The following is a 24,878-nucleotide window of genomic DNA, read 5'->3' on the forward strand; positions in this document are numbered from 1 at the left end:
GCTATCTCTGCAGCGCATCTATGCAGTAATTTCATTTCCTCTTTTCTGGACGTGTGTATTTATTCCTGTTATAGTCCTGGTAGCTGCCTTATCTTATTGTGCCAGAAATGGACTGAGAACAAACACAAAACAAGGCACGTTTTAACCAGCGAGAAGAAGAGAAACGTGAACTTATTTAAGATCACGTTTATTTCAGGTTTATTTCCAGGTTACATAATTAACCTGTGTTAAAGGTTATTTATGTAACAAATTATGTTTGTATGTGTTATGTATGTTAGTGCTTACTTTTCAGCACAGTCATAAACAGGGGTGGGAACCTCTGAGTATTCGATACGATACGCGATACATGGCTCACGATAACAATAACCTTATGATACGACAATACTACGATAATCAATACATTTTTAAAGAAATATTTGACCCATCATGAGAACGGGCGACACAACTCGGTTTTGGGGCATTTTGAGCGGGACATAGCTTGTGAAAGTGTAGTCTCCAAAGTTTCTAACAATGTGTAGCACATGGAAATCTGATTATATTTGGAGAAGATGTGACAAGTTGAATTTAGGAACTGGAAATATGTCAGAGAGAGGAATCGGCCACTAAACTTTTGGGCTGTTCTCGTCTCTCTCGGAGTGACAATAGGGCTCATTTACATCTCATGTAGGAAAGCCACCCCGCTGTAAAGCTCCCCCTGTCGTGTCATGTGTGTGGGGCTTCAGGCCTTGAGTTCACTCACTCAAACGCACATAAACTGATCGACAATAGGCGTATGTGTAAAACTGCCTTTTTTGCGTGGCATTTGTTCACTAAAGGATGTGTCAACGCTTACTGTTGCTTTTGAGGGAAGCTGTGTGGCCAAAGTGGAAGCGTCTCTGTCCCGCTGTCGCCGCTTTGCTATCAAGGCTTCATGAGGAAGCAGCGTCACATAATCTGTGATTAATAAATCCACTTCGCGTCCACAGTTCAGTTCGTCTGCTACATTCTTTGCGGCTCCATCCAAAAGAACCCGGTGTTTACCCAGTATGTAAATACACAGTCACGCCTGTACTGCACGCTCCGAAATCTCCCTAAACAAGCCTAAACCTTAAAGGTTTATGCTTTTAAATATACCAATACTGCTAGCTTAAACATGTTAAGGCTTCTTCATAGCTTCAACTGAACAATTCTGCAAAAAAATGAGCACCAGTTTAAAAAAATACAAACTTCTTTTGCATTTTTCTCTAAACTTGTGTCCCTGGTTCTAGTGACGGGCACATATGTGATTTTTTGCATACATCGCAAAATGTACATATTGTCACGCACCTAGTCATAAATGAAACAAAGAACAGACTTTGAAAACATCACTAATCACAACTACTACTCTGAAAAGGAAAAGGACTTGAGACTTGAATGAATTATGAATCATGGGGTGGTGTTTTCTTTGAAGCAATATATCCTCCACAGGCTTTTACAGTGAGCATGACAGATGTACATATCGCTTCACCTGCTTCTCTTCTTTCCCTGATGCGCCCATCACTCTGGAACAGGGTAAACATAGACTCATTAGACCAAATCACCTTCTATTGCTTCAGAGTCCAATATTTACACCCCCTAACAAATTAAAGCCTTTTTTTTCTTCAAGCAGCGATAGCCTCACTGATTAGTGCTTTATTACGGCCAAACAGCTTTTCCGCCAAATCCCTTGAGTTTCCTTCACATTCTGCTTTCACTATTAATCACAGCCCTGAGTTGTACGTTTGTTTTTCTCCTATTTGATTTTGCCAAACATTTAAGTCATCATCGATCACAATTACTCAGGATTTTTTTTTTCCCACCACCTTGAAGACGATGGTTCCCCACCGTCCCTCCAGTTTTAAATAACGCGTTGGACGTTTCTTGCGCCAATTTCAGTAGTTCCTGCGAGATGTTTTCTCTGCTTGATGCATGTTGATGATTTCTTCAAACGTACTGACATCTTTTCCACGACCGCGGGATTTGTCTTTTTGTTTCAGAAATGAGAAAGTGTTGCCAACTGTTTTGAAGACCATTCCCCATGCAGCAATTATCCAATAGGAGGCTTTTTGCCTTAAATCCAGGTGGCAACTTTTTTATTTACTTTTTGGTCAAGCAGTGATATGTAGGGGAGTTCGAGGCTATTTGTCACACGGGGTCATTTGTCACATTGCTTTTTATAGCTGGTACTGATGTATAATATGTGTATTGTTATTCCTCTTCTCTTCCAATAATAATTTTCTCATTTGGACTGAAGACATGAGGACAGGACACATTTGAATTGTTTTTATGCCTTTTCTAAACTTAAATGTCTGGGTTTTTTCTATAATGAGAGCTTTCCTTTAGTTGGTGCCTTAAACAAAAGACACTGATCTGGAAGACACAGATGTTAGCTTCGATTTGAGCCGTTTTAGAGCTAGCATGCTAAAGCCGTTTGTTAGCTAGCTTACACTGTTGGTAAAGTGGACACTCGGGGTTATTTGTCACAAAAACTGAGGGGTTATTTGTCACATGGGGCATTTTTTTTCTTCTTTTGTGTCTAATATGTTTTTCTGATCACTTTATATGTTTGGGTCATTTTAGTTTTGATCAAATATCAGGTTTAAGTGAACATCAAAAACTCCATTACAAACAATAGTGACAACCAACCCCACGCCTTGTGACAACTTGCCCTGCATATGGGGGACATTGTCACAGTCAATTTAGTTGTGTTTGACGGTTCATAACTATTTATCGCAATATGATAGAACAAAGAGAGCGAGGTCTCCTTCAAGTCAAGGGTTCAAGCTTTCATTAATGCAGGTCTGACTCTTTCTGTTGATGAGCAGTGAATTCGAGAAAAAAAAGGATGACAAATAGCCCTGGTCTCCACTATTTTGTTATTACTGTGAAGTCCAACCCTTTATGTTTATTAAAATCAAGTAATGTGTATGGTTTACCCATCAGGCTTTGTGAGCTTCATGTAAAATCATGCTTAAAATTCAAGTTGTATTGTGATGTAAAATGCAATATTTCCATTCTAATCCAATGCTTCCAGCCTGGCTTCTAGTTTGTTATCCTTGTGTTTCTTACCATCCTTATCTGCGAGCTGCAACACGGCTCTGCAGCTCTCACGTCAGTTGAGCTCTATTAAAGAAAAGCAGCTGCTCATGACAGATTTGGGGATGAGTTTATGGAACATTCTTCCTCCTGCTCCTCAGCCTATAATCACGCTAAGATCAACAAAGACTCTCCTTCTGGCCGCGGCAGAGTTTTGGGCGTGAGGTCGATCTGGGTGTTGCCTGTTTTGGACTCAGCCGTCGCCCACACACTGTCTCCTCCGCTCGGCACTGTTTTGTCTTATTAAAGCCGTTTCACAAAGCTGCGGTCGTTTTCTCTTGCTGCTTGTTTCATTACAAACAGTGATTTTGTTAAACGTGTTCGTTCCGTGGAGCCCTGCCAACGTAATGCCACTGTTATTATTTGTTTCTAAAACCACTACAGTCTAGTTTGGGTAAATCCTGATCAGTTATGCATCCTTTTAAAAGATAAATTTGTGTTATTCTTCAGTGTGCGAAGAATAGGTCACTTTTGAAGCAGTCCTCCATGCTGTGCTATTATTCCCAGACATGTTTACAGATTTAATTGCAGCGTCAACAGAGGAGCCTCACTTTTCTGATTAAATGTTTATTCTTTATTACAACTGGAGCGACATCATTTATTTATCTCAAACAGCGGCGTTCTCCAGCTAGCATTGTGTCCTCAAACTGAGCTCCCTCTTCTCGTTCTCTCTTCTCACCAGTGCTGTATCGATAACTACGAGGAGATGGTGAAGATCCTTTTGGAGCGAGGAGCCAGTGTGAACGCTCAGGACAATGAGCTGTGGACCCCGCTGCACGCTGCTGCCACCTGTGGCCACGCCGGCCTCGTCAGGATACTCATTTCACAGTAAGGGCAACTGACACGAACAAAAAGCACTCTTAAAGAGTGACCTGAGAGTTTTGTACCACATGTATTGTGTATAATGGCATTTTGTCAGTAAAACATGCCTAGATTCGTTTTTTGAGTCTTCGCACTAGAGATTCACCGATCCAGCTTTTTTGCTTCTGATACTGGGGGTTTGAGTATCCGATATTAACCGATACTAAGAGACGTTTTTAAGTGTCTGCTGCAAGGAAAAAAGTGACTGGTGCTCTTTTCTCCTGTGTCAGATCAATAAAGTCTTATCTTTTCTTCAAAATGACAAGTAACATATTAGTTATCCATCCATTTTCTTCCGCTTCATCTGGGGCCGGGTTGCGGAGGCAGCAGTCTCAGCAGAGATGCCCAGACTTCCCGATCCACTCACACCTCCTCCAGCTGTTCTGGGGGGACCCCGAGGCGACACCAGGCCAGCTCGGAGACATAGTCCCACCAGCGTGCCCTGGGCATATTAGTTATATCTGTTCATAAACTGTAATGGAAAAACAGTACACAAGGGTCACTGGACTTTTCTACTTTTCCTCTCCAGCAGTGGCTGTTTTATTTTTATTTTATTAGGTTAGCCAATCATAATTTATGACCGACTTTAGCTTTGATTAGTTGACGCCTTTTGCACGGTATTTGAAAATACATGTGTGGATGTTCTGAGCTTCAGAAAAACATACATGCCCATATTCACTGAGGTTTAGTGGGTGAAACTTGTGTTTTTGAAACCGTGGAGAAGTTCAACAGTTTGTGAGGAACACACAGCATCAAAACCCTATGCTCACTGTGAAGTATGGAGCAGGAGGAGAATCATGGTGTGGGGCTGTTTTGTTGCCTCAGGGCCGGAACACACATTAATGACATCATTAATAGAAAAAATATTTCACAAGTTTATCATGGAATAAGTCAGTGATCCCTTGCATTAAATATCCGGCTGTGTACTTACTTATTCCATGCTCTCCTGTGAATGTTTACATGTTATGGCCAATAAAGATATGATCAGACCACATTTAGTGACCAATTTAGGCAGTGGTAACGGTACTTACTTTTTCTCACCACTGTATTAGCTTGCAAAGAATACAGCAATTCTTGTTATGCTAATATTATGCAGTGGTGCTTAGGCCCGTATAAAATTAGGATACTAGCCTGGTGTGGCCGAGGAAGTATGTGGTAGCGCTCAGTCGGGCTGAAAGATATATAATTATCGTATCGATATCGAGATATGAACATTCAAGATATTAATATCGAAAAAGCAAGATATAAACAATCTAGATTTTCATTCATAAAGCTGCACTGTTTTGTATTATGATGTTTTAATTTTTCTGAAAAATGCTTGGTTTTCACTGAACCCGTAGTTAAATCGTATCGACATCAAGATATCTAGCATAATTATCGTGAAATTAAACTTTGTCCATATCGTTCACAAAACCAAAAATGTAGTAAATGTGCAAAAGTTCCGTTTTAGTGGAGACTTTCCTAACTGTGCTCCATTCTAGCCTTGTTTTGGTATAATTTAATGGTTTTTTTTAAATGCTTACAGTTGTTGGTTAAATGTAATGGAACAAACTGTTTGCAAAAGAGTTAGTACAATATTGCAATTATACTATCAAATAAAATATCACATTCCTTTTCTTTCTCATATCTGCATATATTTTACTGGCTCCCCCTGTCAAAATACACAAAACCACTTCTTCAATTATAGTATTTTTATACTCACAGCTCCTACCACTTTGCACAATGCCTAACACAAAAATGCATTCAAGCTTTATATAGAGGGAAAATGAGCCATTGTTTTGTTTTGTGATTAACGCTTAATTACATTTCGAAGCACTGAAGGTAGCAAAATGAGAGCGTGGGCTGTTCTTATCAGAATGACAGAACGCATTACGCTACAATATTAAATTAACTCCCGCCAGAGGACTTGTAATCATATCTCAAATAATACATGCGCCGTATTTGTGGTAATGCAATTCACGGTTCAGTAGAATTGACCCTGGCTTTCCACTGGCACATGAGGAGCTACTGTTTAATAAGGATTTAACTACAGGTTTCATTTGCATTTGACGGGATTTTCAGACGTAGCCAGGGTATAATTGTGCCATGAGGAATGGGATACGTAGTGTTAATTACGTTAACTAATGTTTTGTCATGCAATGGGAGATTTCATTTCTTCCTTTTAACTGAGTCCAGAAATTATGCAAATTGTACATATTAGTATCTTGTCCAGTTTTTTGTCCACTTGCTAAAAGGTCCCAGAAACAATGAAATATAAAAGTACATTATAGACCCTTTACATCATCAGTGGCATCAGCTGGAGGCAGGAAGTGATCATGAGAAATAAGATTGAACTAAAGCTAGCGATTCTGTAAAACTACAACTAAAAAATGTGTTCCTGTTGTGGCTTAAGCTGCCAGAACAAGAGGAATGACATTTAAGACGATAAAATAAGGATCTGATATTTCCAACAGTGAGACATTTGTTTATCGTTACTATGACAACAGCTACAATGGAAAAGAATCTAGAGTCCTGCCTCTTTTTTTTAAACTTTTTTTTTTATTGAAATGTTACACATACATTCCATAAAAAAGCGTCCTGCCTCTAGCTAAGCCGGGAATGTTTACAACAATTAAAGGGTCTATGGATACAGACGGCATCTCTGGAATCGCCCATATATGGTCAAGTTAAGGGGGAAAACAATTTGGAGAAAAATGTAAACTTTCTCTAATTATTCAAAAACTACTTTAACAAATACTGAATTATGAATATAATAAATAAAGATACAAAGACACAAAGAGGAGCAAAGTGATTCAACAGCCCCTAAATACATAAATGACGGAGAATGCTAACTTGATGCTTCATGTTAGCATCGGGCTAATGCGAACGGTTAGCTAGCGCTAGCTACAACTGCCGTTTTTTCACCTCTACTGAACAATCTGCTGTGAGAAAATATCCATATGGGCCCGATTTACACTTGACTTTACTTATGTGTGATAAATAAGTTCATATTCCACCAGAAAATTACTAAAAGAGTGGAAAATTGTGTTTCTCTAAGGATTCTATTTCCCCCCTCGACAAAGCCACGCCCCCTTCTATGACACGATGCAAATGCAAATGCCTAACTCTTTTTTGCCATTTTCTGGTGAAATATTAACTTATTTATCACATACTAATAAAGTTAAGTCTAAATCGGGTTCACATGGATGTTTATTCACAGCCGATTGTTCAGTATAAGCGGAAAAAAAAACAGCAGTTGTAGCCAGCGCTAGCTAGCGTTAGCATTAGCACGCAGCTAACATGAAGCACCATGCTAGCATTCGCCGTTATTTATGAGCTGTTATTATACGGCTCTTCACAACGTAAGCAAAATAAGCACCTTCAGGACGAAACAAGACCCCTCCGCTTCGCGCCGGGGTCCGGTTCGCCCTGTCGGCGCTTATTTTCCCGATAATGACCAGCGTTCTATACATTATCCCTTACTTGAACCCCTTTGCTCCTCTTCATGTCTTTGTATCTTAATTTAGCATAAAACTATATTAATAATTCAGCATTTGTTAAAGTAGTTTTTTAATAATAGGAGAAAGTTCAAATTTTTCTCCAAATTGTTTCCCCCCTTAACTGTTTTCAAACATGACCATATATGGATGACTCAAGAGATGCCGTCTGTATCTATACACTTGGATCTGGATCGACAAAACTAAAAATGTAATTGAATAAATCAATTGTGTTAAAATTGTGAACAGAAAAGAAAATGAACACGTTTACCTCATGTCTAGAATTAAGATTTGCCCTGTTTATGAAATATTTACAAATACTCGTACATACTCCAGCTTTAAAAGTATTATTTGACTATATGCTAGCATTTGTTGTCAAAAACGTGCTTCCATCTGTTGACATGCAGGACCTGCCTCAGTCACTATTAATCAAATCAGCTGGAACGTTTATCCGCATTGCAACGACTGATTTAACACTGAATAATGCAGGCCGAGAACTAACAGGCCTTAATCACCTTCATGAATTAGCAGCACATTCACACAGAGCATGACGTCCCACGACTTTTGCCCTGTCCCCAGCCTGAAAACTCTAAAAGTCTTTTATATGAAACTAAAGTGTTGAGGAAGCATACAACTGTATCTAAATATTTCTCATCCTCAGTTGTTTTATTATTCCACTCCTGAAGCGCTTTCTTTTGTCTTTCCTGGATTTTATGGAGTAATATATCAGAACAGAAATGTCCTTCACTGTTTTCGATTTTGTATAAACCATCACCGCACTTGTTCTGAGCAGTTTTGCACCAGCTGCATTTAAAGTGCTTATGACACATTAGACACATGTTTTGCTAAAACATAGTTAACACGATTATATTTAAGATTTTTCAAAAGATTGTACCCAGCTTTCTTTAGTTTGGCCGTGATGTTTATTTATAGTTTCACTTCCTTATTGGACACTGACAGGAAGTGACATAGAAGAGGGTAAACAATTTTAAACTGTTACCGTGCCAACCATGTTAACACATTGAGTGCCGCGCTGTTTTTGGGATTTAGCTGGTGAGTGCCAACAAGCCAGACCATTTTTCATTATATTTGTAGCACCACAGCGCATTCTGTGTTACAGCTATGGACACATGCTACGGCTCGTTTGAAAGACGAGATTCTAAGCTATCCATGTAAGCTAATCAGTTTAATTCTACTTGCCTCGGTTCCTGAGAAATCCTAAGCTAAACAGAGGCTAGTTTGGATCAAAATCACAGATTTTTTTCTAGATTTGGAGACAATCTCTTTTCTGATTTAACTCCTCTCTCCTCCTCTCTCCTCTTGCACTAACATTATAGGAAGAGGCAAATGCCTAAAGAAAATTAAAACAGAATAAAAATATTGAAATACCAATAATATCAAAACTCACAATGCCATCGACTTGGTAGTTTGCCTCCAGCTAAAAATGAGGGACATATAATTCCCACTGTTGTGTGCATAGGGCACTAAAGTCAAACAACAATATGCAGACCAACACTGTCCATGGCCATAAAGTTTCCTTGCTATACACATGTTGTACCTTCAGGTCAAAGGTACAAGTGCTCGGCCCTGTCTAAAAACAGGACAATCAGTCATGATTTGACAATTAAAGCAGAACTATGTAAATTGTTTACCTTAATAGTTCCTTTTCATAGCCCCTCTGGGGTTAATACAAGTGTTAATGAGATGATTCGGGGTCTTTCGTCTCCCCCTGGTGTCTGGGCAGAAAACCACGCTTGCAATTTCCCTGCTCCGACCCAGAGACCCAATGCACACTAATAGAGTCACGAAGAAGAAGCTAATAGGCTAACAGGCAAAGCTAACTGTGGGCTAGCGTCACTTTAAACAGTATTTACAGCGAAGTTCGAGAGAAAAAATGTATCTCCATTGACAAGATTTTAACATAGTTTAAATATATAAGGTTGGGGGCGTGCTTTGAGTTCAGGCCTGTTCTTTACATGTTGTCAATGTTTGGATAAATTCCACTACTACGACTAAAAAAATCAGAAAATATCAATGCTGAGATTTCCACAAACAAGTTCATAAGCCATAATTAAGCACGATATGTCCATTTTGAAAGCAATCAAAGCTATAGTCACTCTGTTAAACTCCTCTTTACTATTAAGTCTAAGGACGTGTTCTCTCCTTTTTCCTCCATTTAGTTTTTCAAGTCACTGTTGTCGAGCTTTGTGAATCCCATTTTTACACCCCTGCCCGTGTGTCCCTCAGCGGCGCCGACCTCCTGGCAGTGAACTCAGATGGGAACATGCCCTACGACCTTTGCGAGGACGACCCTACACTGGACATCATAGAGACCGCCATGGCCAACAGAGGTGAGTGAGAACACGATCACCGGGCTGTTTGTCCTTTATTTTAACACATCAGTCACGCATTTATCTGCAGTCGGATAAACCACGAGATGATGTTTCGCCCGCGGTGTAATTACGCTGCTGCTGTTAGGACAAGGATGTGCCTGCTCTATTCGGTTTACTGTTGTTTTGTTAGGCCAGACATCATGCTTTGTAGCTATCACATCCCCTTTCACTCTATGCGCTTTTTGAAACTTTATTTTGGTTTGAAACAGACTAAAGTATAATGATTATATTTCTAAAGTTACATAGCAAAGCAGCATAAGGTTTCAAAATCATTACTTCCGATCTTTGCTACTGATCGTGTCCATTAAAACACATTAGGGGAGGTTTTGCCCCTTGCTTCATCTATTTCAGTCTTTCCTCTCTAATGTGAGGCCAGCCTGCTCTACGAATGGGGCGTCCCAAGACAGAGAAACACATTATTGAAGAGTTGTGACCATCAGAAGCACTTAGCGCCCCTGTGGCCTGGACACTGACACTTTAGGGAGCTGATATATTTGCTGTTCTCTTGCTCCTAAAATGCAGATTCATGTTCTGGGATTGTACTCAAAGTTAGAGCGAAAGTCCACTTTGGCTTTTACATTTTGTGCTTTGGTCTTCATTAAAGGGACTAGATGCAAGTTAGCCATTTTATACTCACTACTGCCACCTCAGGTCATACGTGTAACTGCACCTTCTATATTAAGCTCGTGCATGACGGCACTTCGGACCTGAATTAACACCTTTTTGAGTGACAGTGCAGGATTTTAGAGGCAGTTGTGGTGAACAGGTCTGGGCTCAATCTAGACATTAGGACATTGTTGGAACATGTAGGGGGAGGAAGATACATAATTTTGACATTTTTAAACTCTGTATAGTCCCTTTAAAGATTAATTTTGGTTGTTCAAAAACCACCAGATGTGTGCTAACTCATATGTAGAAGACATGAAACAACAGAAGGAAGTGTCTTTGTATTATATTATTTCAACTTCAAAATTGCTTCAAAATTGCAATCATTTAAAAGGAAAAACTGAATTTTACTGTTTTGTGGATCTCAGACAGAAAATTCAAATGTGTGCCTTATTGTTTATAGTTTGAATTATTATTACCTTGAAGTGCACGGTATATTAACCTCATAAATGTATCTACTTTTTCCGTTTAAAGGATGTTTAGGTCGAGGTAGGAATTGCTTTTAAAGCCAAACTGCTGCTTGATTCAGACTTTGGCAGAAGCTCTTTTCGATCCTCCTTTGTGCTTGTTTTTAAGCAAAAGTTTTAGGATTACCCTTTGAGGGAACACCACACCTGTCACACTGTAGTTCATTTATAATTGGCCTCCAAAACAGTCTCTTGTAAACGTAACACAGACAGAACTGTGTTACATTAGGGCCTGCTCTACGAATGGGGCGTCCCAAGACAGACAGAACTGCATAGTTCTTTCCAACTTTTGCCAACACCTTTATTCTTAAATGCTTGTTCAATTGGCGTTTAGTATTGCTACACTGCCTACAACATTTGGCCATTGCTTTTAGGACTTTTTGCACCTCATTTACAACAAACATTTTGCCCATTGAACTACTGAAAACTCTGGAGGAGGTAGTTTCTTCAATAAGACACGCGGGTTCTCATAACATCACTCCCCAATCTGAGAAACGACATCATTGAAAACTTATGTGAGGGTGTTCTTCTTCTCTTTGGTCTTAAAGCACGTGAAAACACGGATCAAAGACGGCATGTGGTGTTGTGACAGATTGGCCGCATTATATTTGTATTACTTTAGGTTCTTTTTCTGGGGTGCCAACCAGGTCTCCCTCTCCTGGAACATAGGATTTTGGATTTTAAATACTGTATCTTGGGCCAATACATACACAAGGACACACTACTTGGCATACACCCTCTTCTGAATGATAACGAGGAAGACAAGTTGAATTCTTTTCAGTTATTTGGGTTTTAGGACAGCACAAAGAGAACCCACAAAACTCCCCAAAATAACCCCCTTTACAAATTGTCCATAAAATGTCTTTTCAAAATGACAAAAAGGCTTGGGAAAGGCAGCTCCACACAAAACTCCTCAAGTCTTGCCACTGTCTGGGCGTGTGCGTGACAGGCAGGTCACTCAGATATTATGGGAAATGTAGTCCAATGAAGCGTGACGCGATGACGTTATTGACATGCGGGCGTACTGGCTGTCGGACTTCCGTGTTACGGATACTTTCAATCTGTACTAAACAGGATTTCTTCGGGCCGACGGAGGTTGAAGGAGGTACATGGCTACCGAGGGATTGGACGGCCTCTAATTTTAGCCTTAAATGAGCGTTCGCTCCCACGCAGCTACTACGTACTGCTGCTCCTCCTGCTACCAGCAGACTGACATTTAAGAACCAGGAAGGCAAGCAGCTCGACCTGCGGCGCGAACGGTGGACAAATGGGATGTGTAGACGAAGGCACGGGGGCGTATGCTTGGAATGGAGCGGACGGTGGGGGCAGAGAGGGATAGTACCGCTCCATACATGGGGCAACACCAGAGGGTTGTTAGTGTCTTAAAGGTGACAAGTGTTGTATAAACAGAGCCTCACTCTTTTAATACATATATAATTACTCTTTTCCACACTTTATGGATTTGAACCCATGCAATCATTAGTTAGGCCTCCAGAAGTCAAGCCTCCATGCGCTTAAATTATACTAAGGCAAATTAAGTGTAAATTGTTTATTAACTTGTGAAGTGCCTTCTGCATATTCAAAACAACAACATTACAGTGAGTGTTAAATTGTCATTGTAATTATAGTTGATTGAAGTCACTTACAGAAAACCCCTGTGGAAAACTAAATGCCATCGAGTCCATGAGGTGCTCCATCATGCGTCCCGGCGTAATGAGAGGTTACAGTGGCCCAGCTAATAAGACTGTGGAATGTAAACAGCGCCTTTAATAGTTTCAATAATGCAAATGGAGCACACGATAGGGCTTGTGTGGGTTGTAAACTAGCTGTTAGACATTATTTGAACAGCCATGGACTGCAAAATGATAAAATAACTGGACAAAATGAGCTTCTCGCTTTACAATGGGCCGTGTATCTGCGCTCGATACAGATAGGAGTACAGGCGGTGAGAAGAGTGATTATGGATGCGATCAAAGTGAGTCCCGGGGCTGCTAATTGCCCCTGCAGTGTTCCCAGCGCTATTGTGCTGGAGAGGCCTTGGCACACATGCACGAGGATGCACACACTGATTATAATACAGAGGAAGAGCTGAGGGAGGCTTTTCAGAGGAAAAGTCACGATTATGGATTGCTTGAAACTGTTTGAGATCGAGTTTTTAGTCATAGGCTTGTGTAGTGCCTGCAGTTTGCAGGAAAAGGTGTGTTTTTTTGTTACAAAAGGTGAATGCAGTTAACTGAAGCTTCTACTTTACAGCGCAGTAATCGTATGGTAACAGGATGGAAATTACATGGCACCTAAACATGTAGTTATTGTGGGATACAAACCTGTCACTATTTTATTTCAGGGTAATATGAGTAATCTTATCCCTTAAGCTAATCTTCTGAAATAAGCGAATGTATTTCCACTAAACATTCTTAGTCTTTTCATGGCTATTAAATGGAAATGGTGCTGCAAAATACATGATCTCCTTGGTCATTCCATACTAATCCTATAACGATGTTATTCTTTTTGCTGTAAAGTAGACCAGTGAGCCGGTATAACTCTCCAAATCAATGCTGAAATATGTAACATATTGCATAATGCATCTATTTAGTATATTGTCAAAATCCCCAACGGGATTCATACTGGCCACATCACATCAATGCCTTCAATTCCATGCACAAATATTCGCCTCAAAGTGAGATTAAATCAATATAATAGACTCTAGAGAAGATGCGTTAAAAGTATTTGCTGTAGATACTACAACCACACTGGGAAACATTCCAAGTTTGCTGTACGTTGCTAAAGCACTGAAACTCCAATCTACAATTAGCCTAACCCTTTCCCCTGCCCAGCCCAGTGCAGGACTACCCGTGCAGTCGAGTGATTCCACCAGTAAGACCAGGGTCAAACAGGGTCAGCCAGTTTTAGGACCGAGCTCAGCAAAGGCTTATGTTTGTTTGTACAATTATGAGGTATTTTTCAATGATGAAAATATCTGTCATAAAATAAATGCTTGTATTTCAATTTTATTTATTGATTAAAAACGTGGCTTTAAGCAACTGCGAAGCCTGGTTTCAAATTTTTGGGAACGTTCTACATCTAGATGTTGCTCCTGTGATAACGCTGGGTTTTCGTAAGGTACATTTTTAGAAATCTTGTACACTAATGAGGGTCGGACTTTGATTGACAGGTGCCGAACTATATGTCACGTGAGGGCCGAGTCAACAGTGAAGATCCCGCCCTTTTTAGGAACATGCTCCATCACAGCAGGGTACGAGGAGTCTGTAAATCCGCCATGATTTTGCCCTCGAACGTGGTTATTATTATTATTATTATTATTATCTATGGCTAAGACAGGCAGGTCATAAGATTTAATATTTCACATAATGCTGTTACCCCGCAGGTGTCTCTTGGTCTTTGAGGCAAAGCGCTTTGAGTGCCTAAAGCAGGTAGAAAGACGCTATAATTTGTTCATAAAGGTGATTTTGCCGATGATAGCATTTAGCCGCTTTTAGCACAACTTTAGTACCTTCATTGCTTTTCTTTTAGCTGCTTCTTTCCTCTAGTTTTTGCCTTGGCACCTTTGAATAATTCCATAAACCCAACCAAAAGGCAATTGAAACACTTGAAATGAAAAGAATACTTCAGTGTTAATGTGTATATCAGATGGAATGATACCCATCAACCTTCTTTCAAAAATAGTTTCAGAGTATGTGTCACATCCTCTATGGTTTTGCTTGCAAATCTCTCTTGCGCGTTTGCCATTATGAACCCTCAACATTCGAGACTTTAGAAACAGAAAAGTATCGGTCAGAAGTGAAATATTTCAAAAAGTTGGCCTTGAGAAAAAGTTTTAATGGCTGTAGCCCGGCTGCGTTTGCATTCAGTGTTGATCTATGGCGTTTAGCAAAATCCCCAGGGGACATTTTGTAGATAACTCAAACATGCCGTAAACAAGCTTTTATTAGAGAAACCTGCAGAAAAACTGAAGTCAGCAGAAGCCACTGTGATTCTCTTCTCTGCCACTTATTATCAATGCATCACCAGACAGCACTTTAGCGCCTTCTTCCCTGTCACCTCGATCAACGTCGCAAGTCATTTTGTGGCGTGTCCGAGACGGCGGCGTGACATCGAGATGAAATGCCAGCTTTCGTACGAGGACGCAGAGGTGGGGTGAGAGCAGAGATGTTGCCCTCGGCGCTGCTCGTCCCAGGTTTAGGTTGTATCTCTCTGACAGGAGTGGAGTAACACATGCACAGTCAGGCGATGCATGTCAGTCGGCACTTCAGACTTAGTGGAGCGTGCTCTGCCTTCATTCACCAACATTCAACTGTAATCCTCCAGCAGAGAGAATATAGACCGGACTCGGGCAAAATCTCCACATGGATCCAGTTGTGTACTTCTGTGTACGAGTCATTTCAGTGTTTTGAATGTCTATGTGAGTTCAGTTAAAGTGGGTTTTGTGAAAAATATGAGAAAAGTATCCAATAAGCCGCTGGAATTTTACGACAGTGATAAATTGCAATGGTTTAGAAACCTCTTTTGAACTGAGTGCTTTTTTTCCCAGTTCAATATCACCCAAATCTAAAAGCTTCTCAACTGGAGAGCAACAGTGTAATGCCTCATTTGAAAGCTAAGACCTACAAAAGTGATCGTAACTTTATTGTCACCTTTTTTTTGTCACAGTTTTGAGTTTTCATTGCTTTTTTGTCATCTTTTCGCCACGTTTTTGTGTTTTTTTCCATTGTGTTTTAGCCTTGTTTTCGTCACTTTTTTGCTGCTCGTTGTCATCGTCATTTTGGGTAAAGCCAAACTGGAGAAAATTTGCTTGTTTCAGGTGGGGGTTAAAGCAGAACTAAGTAACCCTTGCCCCTAGAGGCCATAAGTGCAACTGCAGGTGTCGTAGCAAGATTTTTTTACTTATTAATTGTCTTGGAGAGTAAATACTACGCTGACAGAAAAGACGAAGGGAGAGAGGGATATTGTACATCCAATTATACAATGGAAATATTTTTTTTCACTCAAACTTGGCTGTAAATACTGTTTAAAGTGACGCTAGCCCGCAGTTAGCTTTGCCCGTTAGCCTGTTAGCTTCTTCTTCGTGATTCTGTTATTGTGTATTGGTTGCTCCGGTCCGGTGGCAGTCAAGTTGTAAGCATGGTTTTCTGGCCAGAGACACCAGGGGGAGATGAAAGACCCTCCAATCATCCCATAAACACTTGTATTACCCCAACAGGGACTACGGAAAGGATTTATTCAGGTAAACAAGTTAAACTGAAGCAAAAATCACAATCTTTTTTCACCATATTGTGTCAAAACAAATCAAATCAAATGTATTTATATGGCACATTTACAAACAACTCTTGCTGACCAAAGTGCTTCACAGAATGGTCTACAGTACAACAACATAAGGCAACCCACAATAAACTAGCAGCAAAGCACAACATGCTCTTTTCTCAGAATTTGAGCTCCTCCCTTCTGGCAGACGCTTTAGAGCAGGGTTTTCCAAGTAAATTTTCGTTGGGGGTCAAAGCATACCGGGAGTCTATTGCCGGGGTCCATAAAGAAAAGCTCCAGTAAAATATGTTTTAATTGGGAAAATACTATGGAGGAAGATTTTAATTAATGAATAATAATGAGCCTGACAGGACTGTAACCTCGGCTTACTCTTGTGTTGCACTTTGCAAGCCTGTGTCACGAGTCTCTGCTGCACTGTGGTCATTATTCATTCACTCAGCACTGGTGGTAAGCTACTATTCTAGCCACAGCCGCCCAGGGGCAGACTGTCCATTTACCACGTGATTATAATGTGTTGTTTGTATCCTCATCTCTTCTTTTGTCAGTGCCCTCTGCTGGACACCTGTGTTGTTCTTTCCTTTCTCTATTTAAGCTGCCCCCTAGTGGCTGGAGTGAAAAATGCATAACTCCGCACAGGAATGGGTTAGAGACTTACTTTCTTTTTTTTGACATACTCAGGAATGTGTGCTCTACAAGTCAGGGGCCGGATTGAATCATCTCGCGGACGGGCTGTTGGAGACCCATGCTTTAGAGCGGTCGAATTTAAAAGTAACAGCTTCAGATTCTCCTTTCTCCCCGCAGCAGTCGGCACTGGGCGTCCCTGTTCTCTTTTGTGTGTCCTAATCTCTATCTCATCTCTCACTATCAGCTCAGATTTTGGCCATGACATGTGCTAGACAGTATAAAAAGCTTTGGAGTAGAAATGTGTCTTAAGCAGGGTTTTTAAATGGTCAAGGGCCTGTGCAGCTCTCAGGCAGTTCATTCCACAGTTTGGGAGCTGCAACAGAGAAAGCCCTGTCACCTTTGGTCGCAGACGCTTTGAGCGAATAACCTCCAGATCTCAGGGCCCAATCAGGAGCATGGCACAAAAGAAGCTCAGACAAATGAAGAGGAGCAGTGCCATGGAGACATTTAAAGACAATAAGTAAAAGCTCAAACCTTATCCAATAATGCACAGGGAGCCAATGTGGAGCAGCTCGCACAGGGCTGATATGCTGTCGCTCTTTGGTCCCTGTGAGGAGACGGGCAGCTGCGTTTTGTTGTACCCCCTGGAGGCGACGAATTGAACTCTGATCACGACCAATTTACACAGAATTACAATAATTAAGTCGTAAAGTGATAAATGCATGAATGGCTTTCTCATGATTTGACAACATGATTTATATGTTTGTCAAATTTAAATCCATTGTCTACAAACTCGCTGAGGTTCCTTGCAAAACGGTGACAGAACGAGGCCAGAGGCAACGGCACTGTCACAATTATGGAGAACATTTGAATTTCCAAATATTTCTGTCTTATCTTTGTTTAGACTTAAGGAGTTGGCTTCCTTCCATAACTTAAAACAAGACTTAAGGAAATACTATTGGGATTTGTTGAAGGCTGTGTTTGTTTGTGTTAATCTCAGTCAGATTGCACTTCAGTGATTTTTTTTGCAATATGTGACAACAATAATTTGCCGGATGTTGCACAGCCCTAAACTGAAGCTTGTTTATTTTGACAGGCATCACGCAGGAGATGATCAATGAGACGCGAGCCTCGACGGAGCGGAGGATGCTGGGAGATATTCAGGAGCTGATTCGTCTGGGAGAGGAGGTCAACCAGCAGGACTCTCTGGGAGCCACACTGGTGAGTCTGCAGCAGCATCTACAGAGCAATCACCATTTCACAGCAAGCTTTCTCACGGACTTCTCATAAGGACTATGCAATAAAAAAAATGTGGTTGATGGTGCACGTTTTAAGTACATACAGGGCCAGTACACTTAACTTTATTAACAATTGAGAGACGATTGAAATATGAGCTGCTAAACTAAAATGAGAATCACAAGTAACTACAGGGGTAGCAGGATTTGCACAAAGGGCTCATGGGGAAGAGATATTTTGTTGTTTTCAGAGAACATTATACACTGCCAAGCCAGAAAAAAAAAACTGACCACCAATAACCAATAAGAGTCTTTGTGGAGGTCAATCCATGTGTAAAAAATCATGTCTCATGCTCCCTGAAACACAGTCACAAATTCAGCCCAAACCCTGGCATCGTCATCTTCAAATATGCCTGTGCCATCAGTGAAGGAAAAAAAAACACCTGGTTATTCAGCCCTTGACGTAACCTCATTTTGTGGACACATCGATCTTCTGCCTGGCGCAACAACTTCTTTGCCCAAGACGAAGTCGGTGTCTTGCGTACAAACAACGGTGCGCCAGTCCCAGAGAAGAAAAAGGGGTTGGCGTAGTGATAAACAACGCTGAGCACAATGAGCGCCTTCTGCTTTCTCTTCGCTCTCCTCTTCTCTGAATTACATCGCACGCAACCTCATGCACAGGCGCGATTTTAGTTACAACAATTTATTTTGCTGTCCTATTGTGCCAATGTATCATGAGTGAGTTAGAGTTGTATTGTGTCACCAATGAAACAAAGTCAATAGTTTTTTGTTTTTTTTTATTCCTGTCATATGCGCTTAAGCCTGTGTTAGACACACATCCACTGTTAGTGATTCACAGTGAAGGCCCAGCCCTTGATCCTCTGCTGCCTGTGCCCCTCACCAGCGCCAGCTCCTGCAGTTTGTCCTCTCACTGACACAGGGCTGTGACACAGGCTGCAGGCGAGACTAAAGTCTGAAACCTCTTTCAGGACTTCTAGCCTGATGTTCTACAGTGTCTGTGATGATTCTATTGTGGGTCATTTACCTGAAATACAGCGAGAAATGCGCTGCACGCTAGTGAATGCACAAACATATGTGTTTATCTCATGAGCTGTGCCCATGTAGGGCCTAATGAGACAGATTTTCAAATACTAAAAACTGGCCAAAAGCTTGGGATGTGAAGAGCTTCTTTATAGCATCTACAAAGTTCATACAATCATTATTTACTCCGTATGTGCTGTTGAAGATTTAAACTCCAGGGAAAATAGATAGAGCCGGGTCTGAGGCGACAGCACTATGAGGAGAGAAAGCGAGACATCAAGACTTAAAGGCGCTGGATGCAAGTTCGCCATTTTATACTCACTGCTGCCACCTCAGGCCATATTTGTAACTGCACCCTCTATATTAAGCTCGTGCATGACGGCAATTCGGACCCGAAGTGACACTATTTTGAGTGACAGTGCAGGATTTTAGAGGCAGTTGTGGTGAATAAGTCTGAGCTCATTCTACACATTAGGACATGGCTGGAACATGTAGGGGGGGGGGGGGGGGGGATACATAATTTTAACATTTTTAAACTCCATATAGTCCCTTTAATCACATTTAGTGAAGATGGGTGGTTCATGTTTTATTTCTGCAAATATGTGCATTATATTAAATCAACCAAGAAAAATATATTATAGCAGTACATAATACATCTTAGTGTGGATTTAATGTTTCATTATTTTTTGGCCTGAAATGTTTAGGGGTGCTTGAATATATTTTACCCCTAAAATAGGCCTAGCCCCGCCCCTGCTCATGCATCTTAATAAGCGCTCGCAGGACAAACAACAAACTATTTCTCCCACTGTGAGTTAAACACTGTCAAACATCTCCCGAATATATCGATGGCCCTGCTCTAGTGCCAGTATTAAAGAGCGCAGGCTAACTCCTCACAGAAGAAACGTGTAACATCAGGAACTCATTTTTATAAAATCGGAAGAGACATTTCTGTGAGTAATTGTATGTAAAGGGAAGAAACATGCTCAAAATACAGTGACATTTGACATACTGTTGAAAAACGTGACGACAGCAAGAGAAATGCGGCGCCTCAGTAATGATTATGGTATTTCAAATCAACCTGAAGATGACAAAATGTACAAGTTAAAAGCACATTTATCTGAGAGAATGTTCAGCGGAAGACAATAATACTAGCAATCATCGAAAATGATAAAAAGGAAATGGCAAAGTAGTAAGATGTTTCAGAAAGACCATAAACCGGAACGAGAATAAAAGGAACGGGAATAAAAGCGAATGAGTCCAGTATAAATTGACAGTGACGAGGCTAGATATTCACCAGACAGATGAACATTTGGGACGACTCCAATCTCAGCTGTTAAAGTTTTACACAAAGCACTGAATGTGTCGTCCTTTTTTTTTGGTTTATTGGGGACAGATGCTGTGATTGTGGAAGCAGGAACCGGTCTCTTTATGTTCTTTTAATGATCATTTTCAAACTAGATTCAACAAAAGGGAATTCACTCTGGCAAACTTGAGAGTCGGGCTCGTTCGGCTCATAATTGACTCCAGAACCAAAACAAAAAAGTACACATAAACAACTTTAAACTCCAAGGAAAACAATGTTATGCCGACAAAAGTAAAGTATTACGTGTCTTACTTATACTGTACGTTTAAGGGCAGCCGTGCAGTTGTTTACAATAATGCTGTGCAGAATCTGTCCTGGTGAAAAGAATTAAACACAAAGCATTTATTCCATGATGGATTATGATCGCTGCCACTTAACATTTAGCAGGGTAAACAGTGTAACTGCTTAGGTCCATGTTTATTAAAGAGTTGAGTGTTGCTCCATACTCTCCTCCTGAATAATCCATAAACCCTTCGGAGATAATCAGGCATTTAGAGACTGCTTATGATCCTAATGGCGGCGCCGCAGAAATGCTCTTCACTTGGCAAAAGCTCTGAGTATAATGATGCCATAAAGTTGTAATTAATAGTGTCCATTTAATGTGATAGAATGTGATAAAGGTTTTATTAGCGAGCTGGGCCGAGACCAAGAGAACCAGCAGGAAAAAATGGAAACGAATGCAAGGAGGTGTTGTGTATCGTGGACGGGCAGCACAGTAGTCATCGCAACATCTAGATCACAAGAAGTTATACGATGAACTCCAAAATCATTGAGGTCTTCCATCCGACTGACATCTACACATCTTTTCTAAACTCTGCAAAAAGGATCATGAAAATAGAAATGGTTGATGCATACACACACGGGTGCTCTTTCAGGAAACAGTAATGGGATTGGAGAGCAGAAAGCCGACTGGCAGATAACATGGATAAGGGAATGCAGTCAAAAAATGCCAAGGCACTCGGAGGTAGAAAAATATGCTGTAAAAGTCCTTCATTCAGGTATGGACAGATCTAAAAAGCACCAAAAAGGATGTTATCCATCTTTTAAAGCTACTCTATGCAATCCCGATTTCCTGGACCGGCATGGTTGCATTCCCACATTATATCGCTAGACGGAGGGGGGGGGGGGCACTGAGGATGGGTCAAATGCAGAGAACTAATTTCTCTACAGAGATTAATACAGTGAGGCAACTTTGTACCACAGAAGGAGAACAGGGCCGCACCTCCCTCCCCTCGCAGCACATCCGCCACCACACGCCTCACCCTCACCTGCCCCTCACCGTGTAAACACAAACATGAGCAGAGATCACAAATGTTTGAAGCAGCAGTTAGCAACCAACACAGAGATAAGCATTATGATCGGAGTTTACAAAAGATGATAAACTGACAAACATCTGACCGACCTGCTTTGATGCAGCGGAAATCCTCATGAAATGTCTGTTTAATAATCCAATATCGACAGGTTTTTCCTCCTTTTGATTAAAAAGCAAAGCAGGTGTTCAAGGGTTGCGGGGAAAAAACCTCTGCACTGTAAACTTATAGCTCTAAATGGTAGTGTTATTTAATTTAATTTCATTTATTAATTTATTTGAATGGGACAGTGCATATTAATGAACAGACAACTAGTGCTGTAAATATGCCGGATTTAGCTTTTGTTCTAAATGCAAACCAAAAAAAGAGACTTTCATGAAAGTTGCAGTTTAGCAAATAAATGTAGGCCTCAAAATGTTGACTTTGCTACATATCTTTTTTATGCTGATAAATGTGTGTTTCACACAAGGTTAATGAGATTTCCGATGCAATCAGAGCAGTGTGTGGTCTATGGTGTGGAAGGGAGTGAGGGGCGTGGGTGAGGGGGGGAAGCCAGGGGAGGGGAAGGGGAGGGGGTGGTGGAGCGGAGCAAGTTTCACTACTGACACCTACTGACAAAAGATTCCAAAAGACCTCGCTTAGTGCAGCTTTAAGCTGTTGTTTCTTACTTTTGCTAGTTACATTTTTTATTTTGATTTAATGGAATGTACTGGGATGAAATGATCTGGTAAAATACACTGACCAAAAACAATGTCACCACAAAAAAAAGTCACATGCCCTAATATTGTGTTGGACCAGCTATAGCTTTGATTCACCTCACATTCGCTGTGGCATTGTTTAAAAAAGCTTCTGCAAAGAACCAGAGTTGCATTAATTTTTATATCAAGGTATTGTATTGATGATGGGAGAGTGTGACCACTGTGCAAAGCCTTCTCCAGCACATCCCAAAGATGCTCAACGGGGGTAAGATCTAGACTCTGAGGAGACTAATCCAACTCATGCTCCCTGAATAAGTCTTCCACAATGTGAGCCCGATAAATCCTGGCTTTGTCATCTTGGAATATGCCTGTGCCATCAGGGAAGATGAAACCCATCAATGGAATAAGCTGGTCATTCAGGATGTTCAGGTCCAGGTCCATCTCACTCTTTGGGCACTTAGTCTTGCTGAACCTAAGCCTGACCAACTGCCGTAACTCCAAATCAGAACAATGAGTTAAATCGAGGTGGCGACTCCTTTTGTAGGTATTCCGGATAGCAAGACTGTTTTGTGCATCAGTTTTAGATTCGTGCTCTGAGCCAGAGAGACAGTGTTTCCAGCGTTCTCATCGCAGGTTGCATATTGTTGACTGCAGCAGATGAAAACAGCCTAACGTGGCCTGCCGTAATAAAGGCTCTTTGTTATGTATGAGGGATTGTGCTGCAGCTGGAGGGAGACAGGCGTGGGATAGTGCCACGATAGTAGCCTAAAATAACCCCGCAAAGCCGCAGGTATTAGCGCAGATTGTCTGATCAAGCTTTGTGTCTGTTTGCTCTGAGCGTCCTGTTAATCTTCAGTGGGCCACGATGAAGCAAACTGGAGCATGCCTGATTCAAATCACAACAGCAGAAGATTTGGAAATGAACTTATGTAAGATTGGACGGAGGAAATCAAAACCAAAAAGTACATGTTTTGACAGAGCAGCAGGAGGTAAACCCGCGTTGGAATAACATGTAGGAATAGATAGGTTGATTGAAGAGAACATTGGATTGGATTATTTGGGGATGGAGTCTTGAACCGGGCCAGGTCTAACTGACTCAAGGATACGGTGGTGGTTAGCACCTGTGGCTCACAGCTAGAAAGTCCCAGGTTCGATTACCACCCGGATGGGGCCTTTCTGTGTGGAGTTTGCATGTTCTCCCCGTGTTTACGTAGGTTTCCTCCACGTGCTCAGGTTTCCCCTACTACTAAAAATAAGCTGGTCAGGTTGGCCCACAGTGGCGGCACGGAGAGTCGTAGAGAAAGAAACATTAGTTTGTTAGCCTGCTTAATGTATTGTTCCTCTAGCCCACATGTGCCAACATGTGCCAAACAGCCCGAGGGCCACATGCGGCCCACGCGTTGATTTAATGTTTAATTTGAAGAGCATGCATTTTTGAGTATGTCAAAAAAAAAAGTCTCTAGCCCATTCCTGTGCTGAGTTATGATTTTTTTTTTAAAGAAATAGCCAGAATGCTCACTCCAGCCACTAGGGGGCAGCTTAAATTAAAAAAAAAGGTACGGCATCACTTTATTTTAAACTACCTTGATACATTGTACCTAACCAAATGTAGTACACACACACATGGAACATGGAATAACTTGTTTTAGTACTTTGTAAATGTAATGTAGTAGGACACGAGACCTTTAGGGTTTGGGCTTAAAGTTAGGGTTAGAGTTATGTCTTATTACATTATGTACCTACAAACCACAAATACATATTAATTCATTGTGTATCTAACCCAATGGTACAACTTATTACACATTGTTATAGAGCACATTACATTGTACTAAATTTAGTTATGTACAATGTATCAAGAGTATAGTGTGAAACAAAGTGCTACCAAAGGAAATAATTCCACTCGTGTCCAGAACTGACAAAATAAGAGATCAGGATATAAACAGCTTATTAGAGCCGTGTGGTAAATGATCAGTCTGCCCCAGGGCGGCTGTGGCTACAATACCATTGAGTCTGGAGTGAATGAGTAATGACTGAAGCACTTTGAGGCTGATAAAATGCAATACATGTGAACCGTTGTTATGTATTAGGCCACAGTTCTTCACAATATATGCGGCCCGCGAGCCGCCGTGGGGGCTGAGTTCAACCCTCCTGCCGTTAGCCTCAAACATTGCAAATTATGAACGATCCAGATGTTTTCGGCTGTTTCAACCGATCGACCACATTTAGGTGAGATCAACGCTTAGAAATAATTTATAGAATCGAATGTAGTGCCATTTGCACAAGTACAAAACAGTACAAGCACCTCTTGAGTGGAGTCACAAAAAAGAAACAAAAAAAAAACACATATCTGAGAAAGCAGTAAGGAGCAACA

At 41.0% G+C, this 24,878-nt stretch overlaps 1 protein-coding gene and 1 long non-coding RNA gene across 4 annotated transcripts in view; both read left to right on the forward strand.

The window, feature by feature from the left end:
• The window catches only part of LOC306980135, an 857,770-nt gene that overhangs the window by 819,604 nt on the left and 13,288 nt on the right, over window positions 1-24,878 (forward strand). The window lies entirely within an intron of this gene.
• The window catches only part of ppp1r16b (protein phosphatase 1, regulatory subunit 16B), a 184,348-nt gene that overhangs the window by 147,024 nt on the left and 12,446 nt on the right, over window positions 1-24,878 (forward strand). For all 3 annotated transcript variants that reach the window (XM_079579284.1, XM_079579285.1, XM_079579286.1), the window contains exons 4-6: window positions 3,776-3,921; window positions 9,678-9,781; window positions 17,957-18,081. In XM_079579284.1, the coding sequence (XP_079435410.1) occupies window positions 3,776-3,921; window positions 9,678-9,781; window positions 17,957-18,081 (375 nt within the window). The remainder of the gene's footprint in view (window positions 1-3,775; window positions 3,922-9,677; window positions 9,782-17,956; window positions 18,082-24,878) is intronic.

Source organism: Gobius niger (assembly GCF_951799975.1).
Source record: "Gobius niger genome assembly, chromosome: 20".
NCBI classification, from domain to species: domain Eukaryota; kingdom Metazoa; phylum Chordata; class Actinopteri; order Gobiiformes; family Gobiidae; genus Gobius; species Gobius niger.